The 17,442-nt window shown below is 42.8% G+C and overlaps 1 protein-coding gene and 1 long non-coding RNA gene across 3 annotated transcripts in view; one reads left to right on the top strand and one right to left on the bottom strand.

Annotated features, from left to right (window-relative positions):
- LOC118163815 overlaps positions 1–7,258 on the bottom strand; it is a 36,283-nt gene extending 29,025 nt beyond the window's left edge. Inside the window, exons 1-2 of the long non-coding RNA XR_004749200.1 lie at positions 6,780–7,258; positions 5,155–5,310 (exon numbers count right to left, since the gene is read on the bottom strand). This is a non-coding gene — a long non-coding RNA (uncharacterized LOC118163815). The remainder of the gene's footprint in view (positions 1–5,154; positions 5,311–6,779) is intronic.
- The window catches only part of CCDC85A (coiled-coil domain containing 85A), a 122,787-nt gene continuing 110,595 nt past the window's right edge, over positions 5,251–17,442 (top strand). Inside the window, exon 1 of one of the 2 annotated variants that reach the window (XM_035320819.1) lies at positions 5,251–5,367. In XM_035320819.1, coding sequence (XP_035176710.1) covers positions 5,353–5,367 — 15 coding nt within the window. In that variant the 5' untranslated portion in view covers positions 5,251–5,352. The remainder of the gene's footprint in view (positions 5,368–17,442) is intronic. The other variant, XM_035320831.1, reaches the window with a different exon arrangement.

A 17,442-nucleotide genomic window follows, 5' to 3' on the forward strand; every position in this document is an offset into this window, starting at 1 on the left:
GTGTCCCATCCTGGGAAGTATTTGCACTCTGAGGCTGAGAACAGGCATTGTAGGAAAAGCTGTTGTGGTGGGTAAAATGTCAGGAAACAGCTTCAACATTCGTTTTTTCCAACCCTTTGTTTCACCTAAAACCTCTGTAACTTTGGAGCTAAGTGAGCACAAGCGTAGCAGTAAACAAAGGCTGTACTTTGGAGAGGAGTGCATGTTTTGGAAGCCTGGGCACTTTTCAGAGATGCTGTTTTTCAGTCTCTGCTCATTAAGACAAAGTAGAAACCCAAGAGAAGGTTCCCAAGCGAAAAAATGCCGACGCAGTCAGTCTTCTCCAAGCTCATGCTGTTATTGGTCATTGCTTGTGGATGCAAAATGTATCCAAAGAACCATTTACAAATCATTTATGACTGTGGTACCCTACCACAGATTTACCAGAGGAAAAGGCAGATGAAATTCATATTTTAGTAGTGTTTTTTGCCATTTTGGACCTTTAAATCTATAAAAGGTATATCGTGTTACTGTGGTTTTTAATGATTCAGTACCTATTACAAAAGCCTGCATTTGGCCATGTGAATGTTGTCTGAATAAAGTTGGATACAACATATCCTAAATTAATGATGAAAAAAGAGTGAATAAATGTTCCTGGGCTCTCTGGCCTGCCAGTGTCAGCACTTTGCAGCCATTGTTGCTGATTCTGAGCCCCAAGGAAGCAGGTTAAGCCAGGGTAGCTGTCTGAAATTGCTTGGGACTGCCCTGGGTGTTTTAATCTATCCCTGGATGTTTATGTATTCTCCTGAAACCCCAAATTTTTTCAGAACAGCTGGGACAGAAGGGACTTCCAATACTACAGGAGTTTGTGGAGAAGTGCCCGTAACTCCTGTGTCTGCCTTGTTCTGTACCAGCTCTTAACAGCTGTCTTTACTCGTGTGGGAGTGAAAATATGGGGAATTCAGAAGGCATGGATCATTAGTAGCTGGAAATTCCTAATTTCTTCACAGAGCACAGACCCACTGCTCTTCCCCAGCCTCTGCTTGGAAGTGTTGGAGCAGGGGAAAACCCTTTCCTAGTGGCGGTCTGCTCCAGTGAAACCTGTCCCCCTCAGCCTCTGCTTGTTTGCTGTCCCGGGCTGACATGCTTCCCAGCATCACGCCCAGAAGAACAGAAATGAAATTCCCTTTCCAAAAATTCAGCATCTTCCTTAATGTAGAGAAATGCAAGACTGCAACTAGAGTTAAGAACAAAGTGTCACCAAGTGGCTGCTGTATCGAGTCATTCCATAATGGAAGGAAGCTCGAGTGCCTTTACCAAACAGTTTTTCGTTACATAGGGAATTTGGATTTCTTATATGTATGAATGTTCCATGTAACGTATGTAACGTATAAGTTAATTGTGAAATTGTAGCTCTTGATTTTCCTGCGTTTGAAGCTTTTTCTTGGTGGATAGTCCCTATAATGCATTTACGCTTAATTTAAGAATACTGTCTGTAACCCTGCTTAACATGACTTCTGATTAGGAATTACTATTTGTCCTTCGAAGCTAGGGGTTGCTGTGTCTGGGAAAGTGTATCTTCAAAACAAAGCAAGACCTGCCCTTGTTAAACTGGAGAGAAGAAAGTTTCTGAGGACCTTTGGCATGCCACCAACGTGCTGTGTGTAGCGCAGATGGTTAAACAGTGTTACAAGGCTGTACTCTGATAATTCTGTTTTATGATTCTCTATTTGTCTACCACCTCTTTGATGTGAAAGTGGTATAGCAAGTACTCAATAATTTACATACTGTACAATATAGCCAAATATAAATGATGCATTATTTTTCCATTTAGCCCCATCTGAGTTGATTGATTACCAAATCTTACATTTATCATTTATCAGCATTGCGATTATTTATAACTTTTGCTGAGTTTACAAAGTAATGCATCAGTCAAGAAGCTGAGTTGCTCTTCCCTGATTTATAATGGATATTGTAATGATCAAAACCTGATCCTTATGTTATTTATTTCTTTAATTTCATCAGCACTGAGCTTGGAAAGGATGGCCAGAAGATACGGGGCCAAAGCTAAGGCTCAGAAAGAAAACCTCCCCCCCCCCAACCATTTTTTTTTTCTTTTATTTTTTTTTCTTGTTCTGTGCTGTTGACTTTTAATAGCTATTTTGAAAATAAGTGTATCATGAGAAGGACAAGAATAGGTGGCCAGGCAGCCAGTGCCACCCAGGCCAGAGCCCCAGGGAGGATACACCCGCTATCTTTTCATTTGCCTCCTACCTGCACTGGCTGGTAACAGCTGGGCACGGCTGAGGTTTCACTTTCTCGGCTCCTGGGGTCTTCATCACAAGCTAGTTGCATTTTCCCTACAGCGGGCTTTAGGCATTGTGATTTTTTTATGGGCTAGATCTTTGTGGTAAGCTGCTTTACAATTTGAGCACATTTCAACTCTGTGTAGGGTACAGCTGGAAAGCATGCCTGCTTTCCCTGCCCTGAATCCACACAGAATCCTCAGTTACCCTAATTGTTTTCCTGGCTTCCCCTGCAGTTCAGGGCAGCCTTTCCCTCTTCTGTCCCTCCACGCTCCCGAGGCAGTGGTCCTGCCACGGGAAGCTCTGTGGAGGAGCCAGGCTGACACCCAGAGCTCTGAAATCTTCCCCATTGAAAACTGCAATCCCGATTCATTGCGAGTGAAGCGAGTGAGGGTGGTGATGAATTTGAGTCTGGTAAAGCAGACGAACAGGGGGTGCTGGCCCTGCTGAAAAGTTCTTGAGTCGGAATAACTATAAAAGTTATTTGAGTAGAAAAATCACAGAATGGGTCATTTTTGGGGCTGTTGATAGCTTTCGTGTTTAATCACTGCGCAACCTTGTGTGGTTGGGACTCGCCTAATTGATTTCTTGGTGACGACTGCAGTAGCAGGCAGGCAGGAGCACACCCGCAAAGCGTGCTGCGGGAGACGCACGCAACGTGCGGCTCGCGGGGCTTTTCCCTATCCCCTATCCTTATTAACGTTGACGCTGCTAAAAGAAAAGAAGATTGAACATAAAAAGCTGAAGGTCGTCCATACAGTTGTCTCAATAGCAATCTGTGTGACTTTAACCCTGTTGAGGAAAAGTAATTACCCTTTGGCTTCTGGTGACCTCAACTAACCTTTGCTGAAGGACCAGAGAAAATAAAGGCTGACCAACAGCCTGCCCTTCCTGCCCTGTGGTTAACCCGCGCGGGGAATGAAGAACACCCGCAACAATAGGATGTGAAAATGTTGCCATGGAAATATCATTGGAAGAAGAAACAAAAATCTATTACAATTAATAGTGTTTTATTAGGTGACTCCTATAGAACTGTTTAATCCATGGAAGTTGCTCTATCGTGAGATCTGGGCTCAGGAAATTTCAGGAGGAACAGAAGCAGGAGGGAGAGCGTACCTCTTTAAAAATTCAAGAGCTGTTGGCAGAGCTGGGGTGGTTTGCATGAGATAAAAGAACGAGGTTTGTGTTGCACACTGTAAGTATGGGAAGTAATAGCAAAGAATAGATGCAATTACTGTAATTGCACATGATAACCACTAGCTATCCAATGGTCAGGGAGAGTATTGATACACAAATACTTTGGTTTTGTTATACGGCGAATAGCGAGAGTCATTTAGCTTTGTGTATTTTTGTTCACAACGCTGAGGCCTTGCCTAGAGAACATCGGGTTATTTGCAGAGGGTATCCTGCTTTTGTGTCTCTGATATTTTCAAATCATCTCCTATCATGCCTTTATTTTGTTGTCTCCTTTTGCTATTTATTAAATTTGATGCCTTACAATACCTAATATTAAATCTCTGATAAATTTCACTGCTCTGCTTTGTTGTGTTTTAGGCCGAACCTTCTGCTGTTCATGACCCCAGCTGTGGCTAGTTTCAGCTGGAGCTGGCAGTGCTGCACTTTTTCAGAAGTAGCTTAGCAGTTTCTAGCAAATGTTGATGGTCCTTTGAGCACACAAAGACAAAAATTGGTGAAGACATAATCTCCATGTTGATGATCTATGATATTCCAGTTTTAGTGCATGAATAAGCACTTCAATTAAGTAAATTCCGTAATGTTTCCTTATTTATGTGACAATTTACAGTACTCAATTTAATTTATTTTTTAATAAAAAAGTTTTAAATGTGTGCTTCTATCTGCGTGTACCTAAAAAAATTAAATTATTGTATGGCTTTTAAGAGAAATTAAGAGAATTTTAGCAGGTTTGTTTTAAGACGTTAATACACAGTTGTGTGCATATGTTTTCTGGTATTGAAAATTAATTCAAAATAACACATTACTTACAAAACATGTTTTAAGAACGTTGCACAAAGTTATACACCAACTTTCTTTTTTGGTCTTGTTCCCCAGGTACACCTATTTTAAATGCTAAGAAGATGTCAACTGAAATACTTCAGTGTTACGGATAATCTCGCTGTTAGTTTCAGTGGGCACAGGACTGTGCCCTGACTGCATATTTCTTGTAATAAAAGCTGAAAGCATGATAAGGAAGTGAACTGTGGTAAGCATCGTATTAAAATATTTTCCTTCTTTTAAAATGGTGAATATGATTTTTTTTTCTCCAGTATTTTTGTGTCAGCTTCCAGTAATACAGCTGTGGATTTTTACCGCGAGAGTTCTTCAACTTAAGAAGGTTTTCAAATGTTAATTTGCAAAGAGCACACAGTATGCTGGAAAGAACCAAACTTACTTCTGCATGAAAAAGACTTTCACATGCAACATCGAAACAATTTTCTGTATTGCAAATACGATCATTATCTCAACCTTCTCCTAGTTATAACAATATTGCTCATTTTTTAAGCTTGTTGTCACTGCAAATTTTTGAGCACAGAGTGCAGTGTGTCTAGATGCAGAAGTACAGTAGAGACAGTGCACTCTGCCTTTTATTTATAACGTGGAAACTTGTCTGTTGCTTTAAAACGAACTCCGTGGTGCTATATTCATTTATAACCAGGTGAACACTTAAAATGACTTTGGTCAGATTTCTTTCACTATGAAAGCCTGTATTTCAACTTATCAAACCAGCGCAGGTCCAGGATCAGGGCAATGTGCTTTCATTAATTTTCAACAATAATTTCCACGTTGCTGGCTCCAAAGCATTGTTTGCTCAGATAACTCACCTGGTCGTGGTGCTGCGGGGAGCTATTACCTGTTTCGTTGCCTGCTGCGCTTTCTCCCTTGGGGTAGTGCCCAGGTTCTCATGTTAATCCCTCTTCATTTCCAAGTGCTCCAGGTCCATGGTATTCTGGCTGAAGCTCAGAACAAAATTCAAGGAAGTCCAGCATTGCACGTGGAGTTTCTGCTGCTGTGTTTATTGTAAGAGAAAGAAAGGAGAAGAAGAATTACCATGTGTTACTCAAAGGTAAGCGTATTGATAACCTGCTCTGTTCTCAATACTTTGAGAAGTTTGAGAAATCCCTTTAAATTATGCACATCATATCATGTGTGTACTAGAAGCTGTTGTTAAGGTGTCTTCACCTTCACTTGTGGATTGTCTTCTGTCCTGCTTTAATTGTGGTACATAGGCTGTAGCTTTTTTTCCAGTTTAGCCTAACATAATTCCAAGGCCTGAGAAATATTTGCATTCATGAAATTTTGCATTCCAATCTGGGGATTAATAAAGATAGAGGACTCGAGGATCTCAGAACCATTAGTTGTTCCTGTTTGCCACAAAAAGAATTTTCTGCCTGACTTACTAATGAGCTGTATATACTCTGCTTTGTAATGTGTTTCGTACTTTCATTCTCTGAAATATATTGCCTGCCATTGTCAAATGAATGGGAAATTAAATCCAAAGTCTATTTGTAGGATATCATTTTATTGCATCACTGCTATTTTGATATGACCACACAGGTGTATGTTATGTTATGCTTAGCATAGTATAACTTATATAAAAAAGGTAGGTAGGTAATAGCAAAGCAAAATAGTCAGAAATGTTTTTCATTCAAGTCCAAAGTCTGGTCCCATGCAGTCACATTCTTTAAAACCTAAAACCTATTTTTACTTAAATTAAATCTGTTCATTGCTATTTTAACCATAAAACATAAAAATGTAGTTTGGTAGCTAATGATTAATCTCGCTAGCATAGAATCATATGTATGTTGTGGAAAGTCAGAAATGGAATGATTTCTACATTTTTCTGACCTGCTAAATTCACAGACATACATAAAATGCAGGGCTTTCCAATATGCTGCAATTCTTAAAGCTTTAATTAATCTAACATTGCATAACCAGTGCATTTAACTAGTGGCCTCCTATTGTTCTATAGCATTATCTGAGAACATTATGCTTCTTAAGAGAAAGACTGCCAATACCGAGGTTTAAATGTTACATACGTGTTATAAGGAGAAAAGAGAATTGATTCAGTCATTGCTGGTAATTGCGGCAGAAATATTAGTTATAACAAGATTACTTTGTGGCAAACTATAATATTGAAAGTACTGAATGAACATCTGATTCTCAGAAACGTAAATGCAGGCTGAATATCCAAGGCATTGCAGAAATGTGTACAGGTTATTTTAGCAATCTGCAAACACTACAGAGGAGATTTTTATAACATAGTATGACATTTCTGTAGCAAATTTCTGTCCCTTTAAAGTCATCTTCTAGCTATTTATTAATAATACAGAAATAAAGCATAGAATATAGTTTGGATAAGTGTTTATTGGTATCCTACATCACACAAACAGATAAGTAAATCTTTATCTTGCTAGTTTTGTTTTTAAATCAACAGCAGTATTAGATATCCTAAAAGTTACCATAGTCATTAAATACCTTATAGTGCTGTATCCCTGGTAATCCAATTTACAAAACTATATTCTCAGCAGAAACTCCTGGGGTATACAGTAGTTCTCTTCAGTAAGCCCTTCCTGCTTTTTCTTGCCATGAAGCAGTGATGATACATTTTATCCTGTTGATAATTTGACTCTCTTTAAACTATTGCTTGTTGACCCACTGGATTGGTCTTTATTAGGGTGGAGGTAGCTGGAAGGCTGAAGGACTGCAGACCATATATCATTCTTCCTTTTTTACTGTACCTTAACAACATAGCATCATTATTCTGAGGCAAAAAGCGAAAAGCTGGTCCATCATATATTCCACACATTGCTAGTCTTTCCTCTATGTCCTGCAGTGCTAGAGAGGGGGATTATTGCTGCAGAAAAAAAAAATCTGGCCATAGTGTAGGAATAATCACTGCAGTCCGGCTCACCCCCACACCTCTCTTTCTCTCTCTCTCTCCTTCTCTCTCTCTCCCTCTGTTTGAGGCCCCAGCTGATTCAGTCTGCATCCATCCATACATAAATCATTGCCCTTATTCTATTGGTTACATGGTACATGGCAAGTATTGATTTTTTCCGTTGCCTCATTGCTGGAGAACCCATGGTTTTTGTGAGACTGAAAATGCAAAATTTTTTGCCGGAGATCTTGTCAAGGTACAAAAATGACAAGCGAGGAGGGTGCTATTTTAAGGTTTCTGTGACTTAAAAATCTTCGCCTTCCCTGTTCTACTCTACGTTTGCCTGTGTCCCGAAAAGTCATGGCTTGTTTAATCACTACTGCTTTAGGTAGGCTTAGTGGCTAAGCAGCAGGAGAATAAGTAAACAGAAGCAGGGCCTGGCCAGTCGGAGGAAAGCATCGCTTAATTATTAGAAGTTTAATTTTCTTCTGAAACATGAACAGAAAGATAAAGAACAATATGAAAATGATGGCATTTCAAGGGGAGAAATGAGTTCTAGGCATAGGATGATAATATCCTGTCGAAAAAGGGGCATTCGATTTCTTTCTGCATAACAAAAATATAGCAGCATGCTTAATTCTTGCGATAGGTCTTCGTAGCATTTTGAAACTGATTTGCTAACCCCTTATCAGTATGACTGCTGCGATGAGTTAGCTTTCCTCAGCATTCAAAGCTGCCTGCGAATGTCTCACAAAGATGGCACCTCGTTTCCTCAAAAAAGTGTTTCTGAGGAACAGGAAGCCTGGGTTATGAGGCAGATTATGAGATGTTCTACTTCAATGACTGACAATTCCCTGGTCTAAGAGTCTGTCTTACTGAGAGCCTGATCCAAAACATATTGGAGTCAACAGGAATGCTTTCATTGACTCTATAGGTGCTGGCTCAGCTTCAGCTTACACAGAAGACAGTTTTTTTTTTCTTTTTTTTTTTTCTTTTTTTTCTTTTTTCCTTTTTTTAGAAACCACCACTTTCCCTCTTTTTGAAGAAGCAAAATGGATTGGGACGGGTGGTTTAGAGATGGGAGCACAATATTATTGTATTTCATCTGATTGCATCTTTTAACACTTTTAAATGTGATGTATGCAAACGAATATGAATTTTCTTTAATGCCTGTAATGAAAAATGTGACCCGTGCCTATCCCCTGCCATCCCCAATTACTCTATCTTGCATTTCTGTTGTTGGTGGTGTTTTTTTTTTACATTTGAAAGCCACTGTCAGTTCTTGTTTTCATCTACACTGCCTTTAGACTCCGATGTTCCACCAAGTATGGTGTGATCTCCATTTAAGTCACTGTACCCAATTTCTGCCAATTGCACATTGAAAGCAGCTGATATTTTCTGTCTGTTGTTTGCATGCAGATCAAGTGCCTTAAACAAAATACACCTTTAGAGCTTTTGTGCTTCTGGGGCTGGAGGAAGTGAGGATAAAGCTGAAGTTACCAGTAGGGAATCCCCAGCCTGACACCTTCTCTTGCTGCGTGGGACATGCAGGAGCTGAAAACGTGGTGTGCTGCTGGTGCTCTAATTGGAAACAGGGGCTGGGCAGTTTGAGCAGCTTTTCCCTGGGCTGGCTGTGCTCCTGCCTGCCCGACCTGAGCTGTGGGTCACGCTGGAGCAAGCCACCTCCCCCAGGCAGGCTAGGTTGGGGCAATTGCCTTCTAACTGAAACGTGTTTTGCTACAAATGTAGGTTGCAACTGTTTTAGTCAAATTGATATATAAGAAGATGTAACTTGAAATAAAAGAAAAATAGTAAGACTGGGGGAAACACGAATTTTGGATTCATATTCTTTTTGCTTAGGAAAATTTAGGCTCGGCAAATGAGCTTCTTGCTTCACCAGAAGTGTAGTACCAGTGCAAAACGGGCCTTCTGACCCTCCAGAAACCTTTTCTGCTGTGTTTTGTATACACATGGGCCAGAGCTCTGTGCTCCATGGTAGTTTTTGTCGTAATTCAAATGAGAACTGTTGTGTTATCTCTGTGACAGTGGCTCCAACAAAAGGCTTCGGTACGTGTCTGTACGTTAGTCATTCAAGCCAAGGTTTAAGTTCACTCCTTTAACCTTTATTAATAAAAAAGAAGGGTTATTTGGCTAGCCAGGGTAGCAGAACACCCATAGGTTTGGTGGTTATAACACAGAGAAAAGACACTAAAGAAATACTTGTCTAAATCTGAATATTACCAAGTGTGTTTCATCAGTTTCTTATAGAGTATGAGGACAGAAAATGCTTTCAGAATTGCCCCTGTTTCACAAGCTTTTAGGACTCCCCTTCAGTAGGGCATTATCCTTATATATGTTTCCATGGAGCCACCCAGCCTGGAGGTTGGGCATTCATTAAGTCATTGGCCTATCTTTGTTGAAATATTTTTCCTATAGCTTATGATGCTCCTTAACCAAGGTGTGTTTGTGTCACAGCTCTGGGGCGTTTTGTTCAAAAGCCTGCAGATGCTGTATGCACACACCACAGAAATGCTTTATATACACTTATGGGTTATGAACAAGGGAGCACCGTGGATTTCTTCCCCTCAAAAGGGACGTAAGTCACACAATAGTCCAGCAGTCGTCCTTCCAGTGTGCCTGGAAAATCGTCTTGACATCGCCAGTTGTTTCCAGAAAGAAAGTGGAAAACAGACAGTGTCATTCCAGAGCACGGACCAACACGCTGTCCTCCTGCAGATCCTACGGGAGAGGCTGTGCCCACCACTCTCTGGGGATGCGGCCAGTTCCAAGAAGTGTGATGGGATTTTTGCCACACCGCTGAGACCCTGCTGGAAAGGGGAGCCACCTGCTCCCTGGGCTGGTGCTCCTGGCAGTCACTCACACCTACCGATAGATGCCCATAGATGGTGGTCTGCACCTACCCATGCTGAAGCTTTGTTGGGCACCAACCCCTAACCATAGCCCTTTTCTGGCCTGCTTCGCAATGGCAAGGGGAATTTAGTGAAGCCAGTTCAGCCAGCTTCTTTTTGCATCTCTCTTGGAGGAAGACAAGCATTGGTCCTTGCAGATGGACATGAGAATTAATAAATAACAATGACAAGAGGTCAAAGGATTTGTCCTGTAGCAACTAATAATGATATCTTTGTAGAAAATACAGACAAGAAGAACAGACAGCCATGCGAACGGCAAGCTGCGGTTGTGTAAGATGGAGCTGAAGCAGTCAGGACCATTAACCCTTCCCCGAGCAGAGCGGCAGAGCAGCTGACCTTTTCCCCACGACCTTGGGAAGCCATCAGCCCACAGCGCTCCCCCCAGGGTCACATGCGAATGCCGCATCCGGAGTTAGGACGAGCTGCCGACAGCCTGGGCCAAGCGACCCCTGTCTCCTTTCACCCGTCGCCAGTGCCTTGCCATACTGCGCACAGCTGTATCTCTGCTAATGACACATCAGCAAATTATGTGTCTGTTGGGCAAGAGCAGACTTTCATCCTCAAAGGCCTTCATAAATAAGGTTGTGATGCAGAAAAATAACGCTTGCTAGTATCTCTGTTCTGTAGGTGAAGAAATGACACGAAGGTCTGGCACGGAAGCTGGGATGATGTTCGAGAGTTCCCGCTTGCGACACACATGTGGGAAAATTGCTAGAGGACCGTGTACGTGGGGAAGTTTGACCCCTATAATGCTGCCAAGGACAGCGAGGTCTTCGGTGGTTTGCTTAGCAAGCATTAGTCACAAAAGCATCTGGCTCAGCTCAAACCTGTAGGTTGCATTTTCTCACTAAATAAATAAATAAATAAATAAATAAAAGATGAAAGAGAAGGAAATAGCAACACGAAGTCCTTTTTGCAGGAGGGCCTGCCTCTCCTTCTGCTTTCCGCAGCCTGTTGTTGTGTAAATCACTCTGTTATATCCAGCAAATTAACTACGCACACTGCAACAAGCTGTAGGAAGTCAGTTGTGGATTTATCCATTTAAATAGGAGTGGAATGCGGTGCCACCTCATTTAACCCATCCTCAGTGCTGCGTGAGATCCCAGAAAAGTTATTCAGCAATCATTTTAAATCCCATCCCTGGGAAGGAAAAAAAATAGCTTGGGACTATGCAGTTGGAGACTGTAGTCACAATAAAATCCAGGAAAAGGTTATTTTACCTGAATTTATCGCTTAGCAACCAAGAACCTACCTCCTGAGATCCCTGTTCATGGGTTACCAAGTAACTGGCTGTGACAATTACCAAACAGCTGTCCCAGGAATCTACATAGCCTTTAACCTCCGTCAGCTGAGAGATGGGCTGATGACAGCTAACAAACAATAGAAACACACCCTAATATTTTATTTAAGAGCTGAGGGAAGCCACAGCTGTATGGTTCATTCAGCCAGCTGGATTTAACTGCTTTGAACCGCGTGGCGTGGCTTCAGGAAACTGCTCTGCAGCCATGCCCTGTGTTTAAAGATGTGCTGAGGGTTTATTCCTCCAAACTTTATCTCCGATAATTGAATCCACACCATCAAGACAGGTTTTGCTGTTGTGTAGGAATGTAATTATGAAGGGGTTTTTGTTGTTTGTTTGTTTTAATTATTTTATTTATGCAGCTAACGGTTTACAGATTTTTTTCCGTTAATTCATTGTGTTGACGTTGGGGTTTACGGAATGTAACTGGTCCACTAATTGCCAGTGAAAGGGAGAACATCAGGTATCAAAGTCATGAAGGAGCAATTTAGGAGGGAAAAAGCGTAATTAAGACTGGTAAGGCAGAATTAAAAGAAAAAGAATATTGAGCTTGAATATCGAGAAGAGCTTCTTGTAAATGCGGTGGATTATGTTTGGGGGTGGTTTCCTAAAGGAAGCAAGGGGAACTGCCATCACCAGTGTGTGCAAGAGAGCTGAGGACAGTGTAAAACACTGGAAATGTTGGATAGACTAATGCAGCTGTCAGTCCGCATGGAAACGGCGTTTTTTCCTTTTGTTTTTACTTTCCGTGATTGTACAATGTTACAAGTAGCAGTCAGCAAACCTGCAACAAACTGCAAATACACCATTTTGTGCTGCCGCTTTAGATGCCCAGAGCTGGGAGAGATTTATGGACGGGCCTTGTGCTACAAGTTCTCAGGGGTTCCTTTTCGCTTAAAACAGAAACGGGAAAAGGGTTTGGGAAGCTAAGGCCCCACTGACGTGTACAGATCCCAGGCGCACAAGCTGGAAGAGCAGGGAGCTTTTGCTTTCTCTTTCTGCAGGCTTGGTACAGGTATCGAGGGGCAGAGCATTTGGAAATCAGTCATCTTGCTGCTGCTGGCCTTGCTCCAGCATATCCTAGCTGAGATGTTATGGTGTGCTCTGGCATGTTCCATGTGCTGCAACCGCAAGAGCCAGCTCAGATCTTTCACCTGATGTCCACCAGCACCAGGTTCAAAAAGGGAACTTTCCCCTGGCCTCTTATGGTAGAAGCCTTGTCCTTCTAGAACCTGGGGGGGGTGGGGGGTGTTCTTCAACTGGTCATAGTGGACTAGATTTCATTTGTTCAGATCTGCATTTGTTTGTTTTTATACATCATTTTTAAAGCATGGCTGCAAAGCTGATGACCTGTACCTTTTCACTGCACACAGCTGTACTTATTTTCAGGTACTCAGGCTGATGAGGAACTTTTGGTTCCTCAAACAGGTTTAAAAATTCAACCCAACAAAAGTGCCCCACCAACCCCACAGCCACATCAGCACCGTTTCTCCTGGTGCAGTAACATCTCTGGGGCACGAGGCTGTCCTGCTGCGTGTCCTAATCACCTTGCCTTACAGGCTGTGTAAGGGCCACCTTGCCAAAATGGTTGTTCTCTGTGGTGTTGGAGTGTCATTAAGGAGCCCAGGCTATTGCGCTGCCTTCTCGTTAGCGTTGTGTAACGGGGAGAGCTGACGGCTTGTGAGATTGGGTTGGTTATCTCAGAGGCCAGTTTTTGAGTTCATCGTGCGATGTTATTTTTTTTCCCTGTTCACATTTAAAAAAGACACTCAAAGAGTGTTCGGTCTGCCACATCGAATACGCAGAAGATGGGGTAAGCCTGGGGAAATCTTTGTCCCATGCATGCGTTGTGACCATGCGGTGAGAGGCCACGTGTCACTACGGAGGGCTTGTCGTTAGCGGCTGCGGGCCTCGTGTTTATCCCCAGGCCTTTGCATGTCTGCTGTGGACATTTGGCCGGGCTCTTTAACTCAGATGTGTGAGGGAAATGGCACTGGGAGCGTGTGCACCCTTGGGGAGGGCAGAGCAACGGCGGGGGAATGAATCTCAAACTTGTCACTGCCCAGAGAGTGGTTCTTCTGCTGCGTTTGTGTGGTCCTTGAGCTCAGGACCAGAGGTGCTTTTGCTCCTAACCTGCTTACTGCCTTGTCTGGGTATGAAGGGAAGGGCAGGAGATGGCAGCGACAGACTTACTCGCACCCTGTCCTGCTACTCAGTTGTCTCTGTGGGAGAACTGGGATACAGGAAGGCACTGCTGGGACGTCCTTTCTGTCTCTTGATGACTGAGCATGGTTGTCCTGTTTTCTGGCTGGTAGCTGGTTGGTTACATTGACAGATGTTGCAATGATTCTTTTGGCACTACTCTGTTGTGCTGACTGTTCAAACAGGAAATTCATCTTTTAGTATTTGCACATGTTAAATGTTTGTTTTAGTTAGGAATCGCTCTGACAGCAGGCTGGTCAAACAGTATATTTTTGGAGCAGCAAACTGGAATTCTCAAAGTCCTCGTCGTGCCATAGGTCTGCTGGTGCTTGGCCTGGAGCCCTGTTCCACGAAATACCACAGATCTGGCTCCTGAGGAGAGGAGACGTGAGCTTCTGAGCTCCAGGTTGCTGCTGCTTCGCTCTCAGGATGACGTGTTCCTGTGCGTGCTCGATGGCACTCGGTTCCCATCATAGCATGGTACAGGACTTGGTGAGACTGAGGAGGGTTTACTGTATGATGGAGTCTGTGCTGGCTTTGTCCTCCCTTAAGTTCACAAAGATTCAGTTTACTGAGGTGGCCTCTCGTCTAATGTTAGCATGAGACAACAGGAAGGGGGTTGTGGCTTGTGCTGTACATTAGAAAGCAAAAATGTGCCCAGGGAGCATGGGAAGCTTTCCTCCCGACAAGGACTAGCTGGAGAACTTGCTCTGATGAATCTAAACCTCCATCTAAATCTCTCTGGTGATAAATTCCCATTTCAGGTGACATAATTTGAAGGAGGCTTCTCCTGTCAAGAACGAGCAAATGCTGGTGGGATTTAATGTGATGCATTTTAGCTTGTTCCCTGACTTTTCATCAGTCAAAACTGTGCATACTTGTTTGAGAACTGAGAAGTGTTGTTTCAGTGTATGTCACGGCATTAGAGATACCTAGGCCGAGATCTGTTGTGCTGTCCTTGGGATGAAATTTATAAAATGTCAGAAGCTATCACATGTACTTCTGGAAGTACACCATCTGTGCTGAAAAGGCGAGAGTATTACGAGAAGTAGCTGCCCACAGGCTTCTGGTGCATACAGCGGAGAAAAGGTTTAATCTGGTCAAGACCTCTCCAGACCCCTTCACTGTTGCTTAGGAGGTGAGAAACAAGTGGCTGCAGCTCGCATGTGAAAGCTGCTTTGTGTCTTGCCAGCCTCTTGGCAATACTTCAGAGCTATAGCTATTTTGAGTAATGGAGCTTGGAAGTGGAAAAAGGCTTTGTGGCAAGCCTAGCATATGCATTTCTGAGAAACGCATTCGGTTCCTATATGGTTATTTTTGTGTAATTTGACAGGAAAATGCGAACATCGAGGAGAACATGTTCAGGTGAGTCAGATTACAGCTCGCACGTGTATTTGCACCCAGGAGTTACACACTTGCACGAGTAACCGAGTGCAGAAATGTTTTCTGATTTCTGCTTACAACAGTTTAGGTATAAAATCTGTGCTATTTATGAGTTTATAAGGAGAACAGAAATGTTTGTTAGCTACTGAATCACTGAAAATGTTACACCTGCCAGAAGGCAGAAGATTCCTTGAGAATCCAGTGCCGATCAGCACTGATGAAATACAGGGCAGTATATCTTTCAGAAACTGACACCCGTGTGTTTTGGCATTTGGAGCAATGTTGTCGGTTTGGATCTTGCATTGATTGCTCACCCATTAGTTGGATTTTGATGTGTGTAGTTTCTGGAGCTTTACTATTTTGCATTCTTTGACAGTTTTACCGATCACCATAATTTTAGTCTCCTTATCTTTCTATCTTGATTGATTAATTTTCTTCTCATATATGCTCATCCTCATCTCTGAGCAACTATACTGCTTCTGGAAGGAGCACACAATTTCCTAAAGAAACACCAGGGAGTTCTTTCCGTGTGTGTCAAGTGAAAGCGCATTGCAGGAAAAGGCACCGTCTTTTAACAAAGTTTGTTTTTAAGCTTGGAATAATCAGGATTTGAATGTTATTAAAGTAACATTTTTTGCAAAAAGGAACTGGATTTATAAAAATGAACTAACTCTTCAGCCAGACCCGTTATGAATTGCAAAAGCAGCTGGGAGATTTGGCCCAAGAACCAAGTTTTTTTTTTTCTTTTTTTTTTCTTCATCAGAGTTTGTAATAGATTTGGAGGGACATAACATTTATTTCTTATTTCTGTGAGTTTCAGTCCAGGCCTTGGAAAAACCCATCTGACAGTGCGTTTGTTTGTATATTTTAAATTTTTTCCTAAGTGTGCTAGGCTCATTAGAAAGCCTTGGAAAAGGCACGCTTTGTTAGAGCTAATATGGAAAACAAGATACTAAGGGCTCAAACTGTCTTCAGAATATAAATAAGCATACCTTCCTTTGGACCAGATTTTGACCGCAGTTATACTGGAACCCTTGTTTCTGGGAGAGTTTGCTAGGAAATGCTGTTCCTTCAACCAATTTCCTAACAGCGGCCGTGAAGCTGATGCCTACAAGATAGGCAGTGCAGTGCACCCGAAATAGCTGCCTCACGCCGTGTGGCCTAACAGGACCTCGCTTACTGCTGGTGGGACGTGCTGCCCAGCAGATGTGGTGCCGCAGGAGCGTGGACGCGGGGCTGTCCCAGGTCCTGCTCAGTGCCCGGAGAACGCCTGTGCTTCCTCTCTGACCCCTCGTGCCAGCAGGCAGCAAGCAGGCACAGGGAGCAAATAGTCCCTGGAAGAGCTTCCTGTACCTGGGGATGAAGGGAGGCAAGTCTTTTCTCCTTGTCTTCCATGGAGCAGCTTGGCTGTGCTTCAGCCTCAGAAGAGCAGCACAGAGCCCTGTACCGCCACGCGCAGCAGAGGGGCAGTGACAGCTCAGCACTGGTTACACTTGGTGCTTCACCCAGTAGTCACTGCCCAACGCCGTGTGAATGCTATAGGATCCCCTCTAGCGTGGTGCCCAGACAAGAAGATGCTGCTCCAAGTTATGTTTCAACAACATAAGCAATAAAATGATCTGTGACATTGCAGGAAGCAGTCATCTCTACCTGAGCATTGTGTTTTTATGATTTTTTAATTAAAAGATTGGAGAATTGTGTATGTATTCAGTGCCTGTGCAAGTACCACTTACCCTGTTGGCACAGGATGGATGTGTCTTCATTAATCACAATTTGTACTTCCCTGTTAAGCCACAGTCATTCCTATTCACTGCTGGGCCTTTTGGTGATCACTTAATTCCAAAAGCCCAGCTGTTAAATAAAAACCGAGACCACTTCACTCAAAGCTTAAGCCAAGCTTATGGTAAAGAGAGCAGAGCTGCAACAGTGCTGGAGAACTTGGGGTATCCCGATTTGCTGCTTGAGGAAAATCCAGTTTCTTGAGGCAGGGTAGAAAACTTTCCATTTGGAATGTGCTCTGGAGCTCGAGTCTTCTCAAGCTGTTGCAGGTACTTGGTTCTTCAGCTAATCCCTAAATGAGTGCTTGCGTGAATCTGAGCATGGCGCCAGGCAGCACCTTCGCTGATTGCTGCAATATTTAAGGCTGTTGCAGTACCACGTGGCAAACTCTGTAATAACATCTCATGATACACTGTTCCAGCTGTAAGGAGGACTTACTGTATTCTATCTGCGATAGCAGGAACATTTCCACCTTTACAGAATGCTTATTTTTGCAGGGTTCATCAGCTTTCCCCATTACACTTTATCTGAAATCACATTTTGTGGCATCATTTAGTTGAAGTGGAGATAACAATATTATATGATATTAAAGGACGGCTAGAGAAACATGAACCACCCCAGGTAATCTGTGTTGTGCGTGTGTTCTTAGCAACTTTAAATTGTCCG

This window comes from Oxyura jamaicensis, chromosome 3 (genome assembly GCF_011077185.1).
Source record: "Oxyura jamaicensis isolate SHBP4307 breed ruddy duck chromosome 3, BPBGC_Ojam_1.0, whole genome shotgun sequence".
Lineage (NCBI taxonomy): Eukaryota > Metazoa > Chordata > Aves > Anseriformes > Anatidae > Oxyura > Oxyura jamaicensis.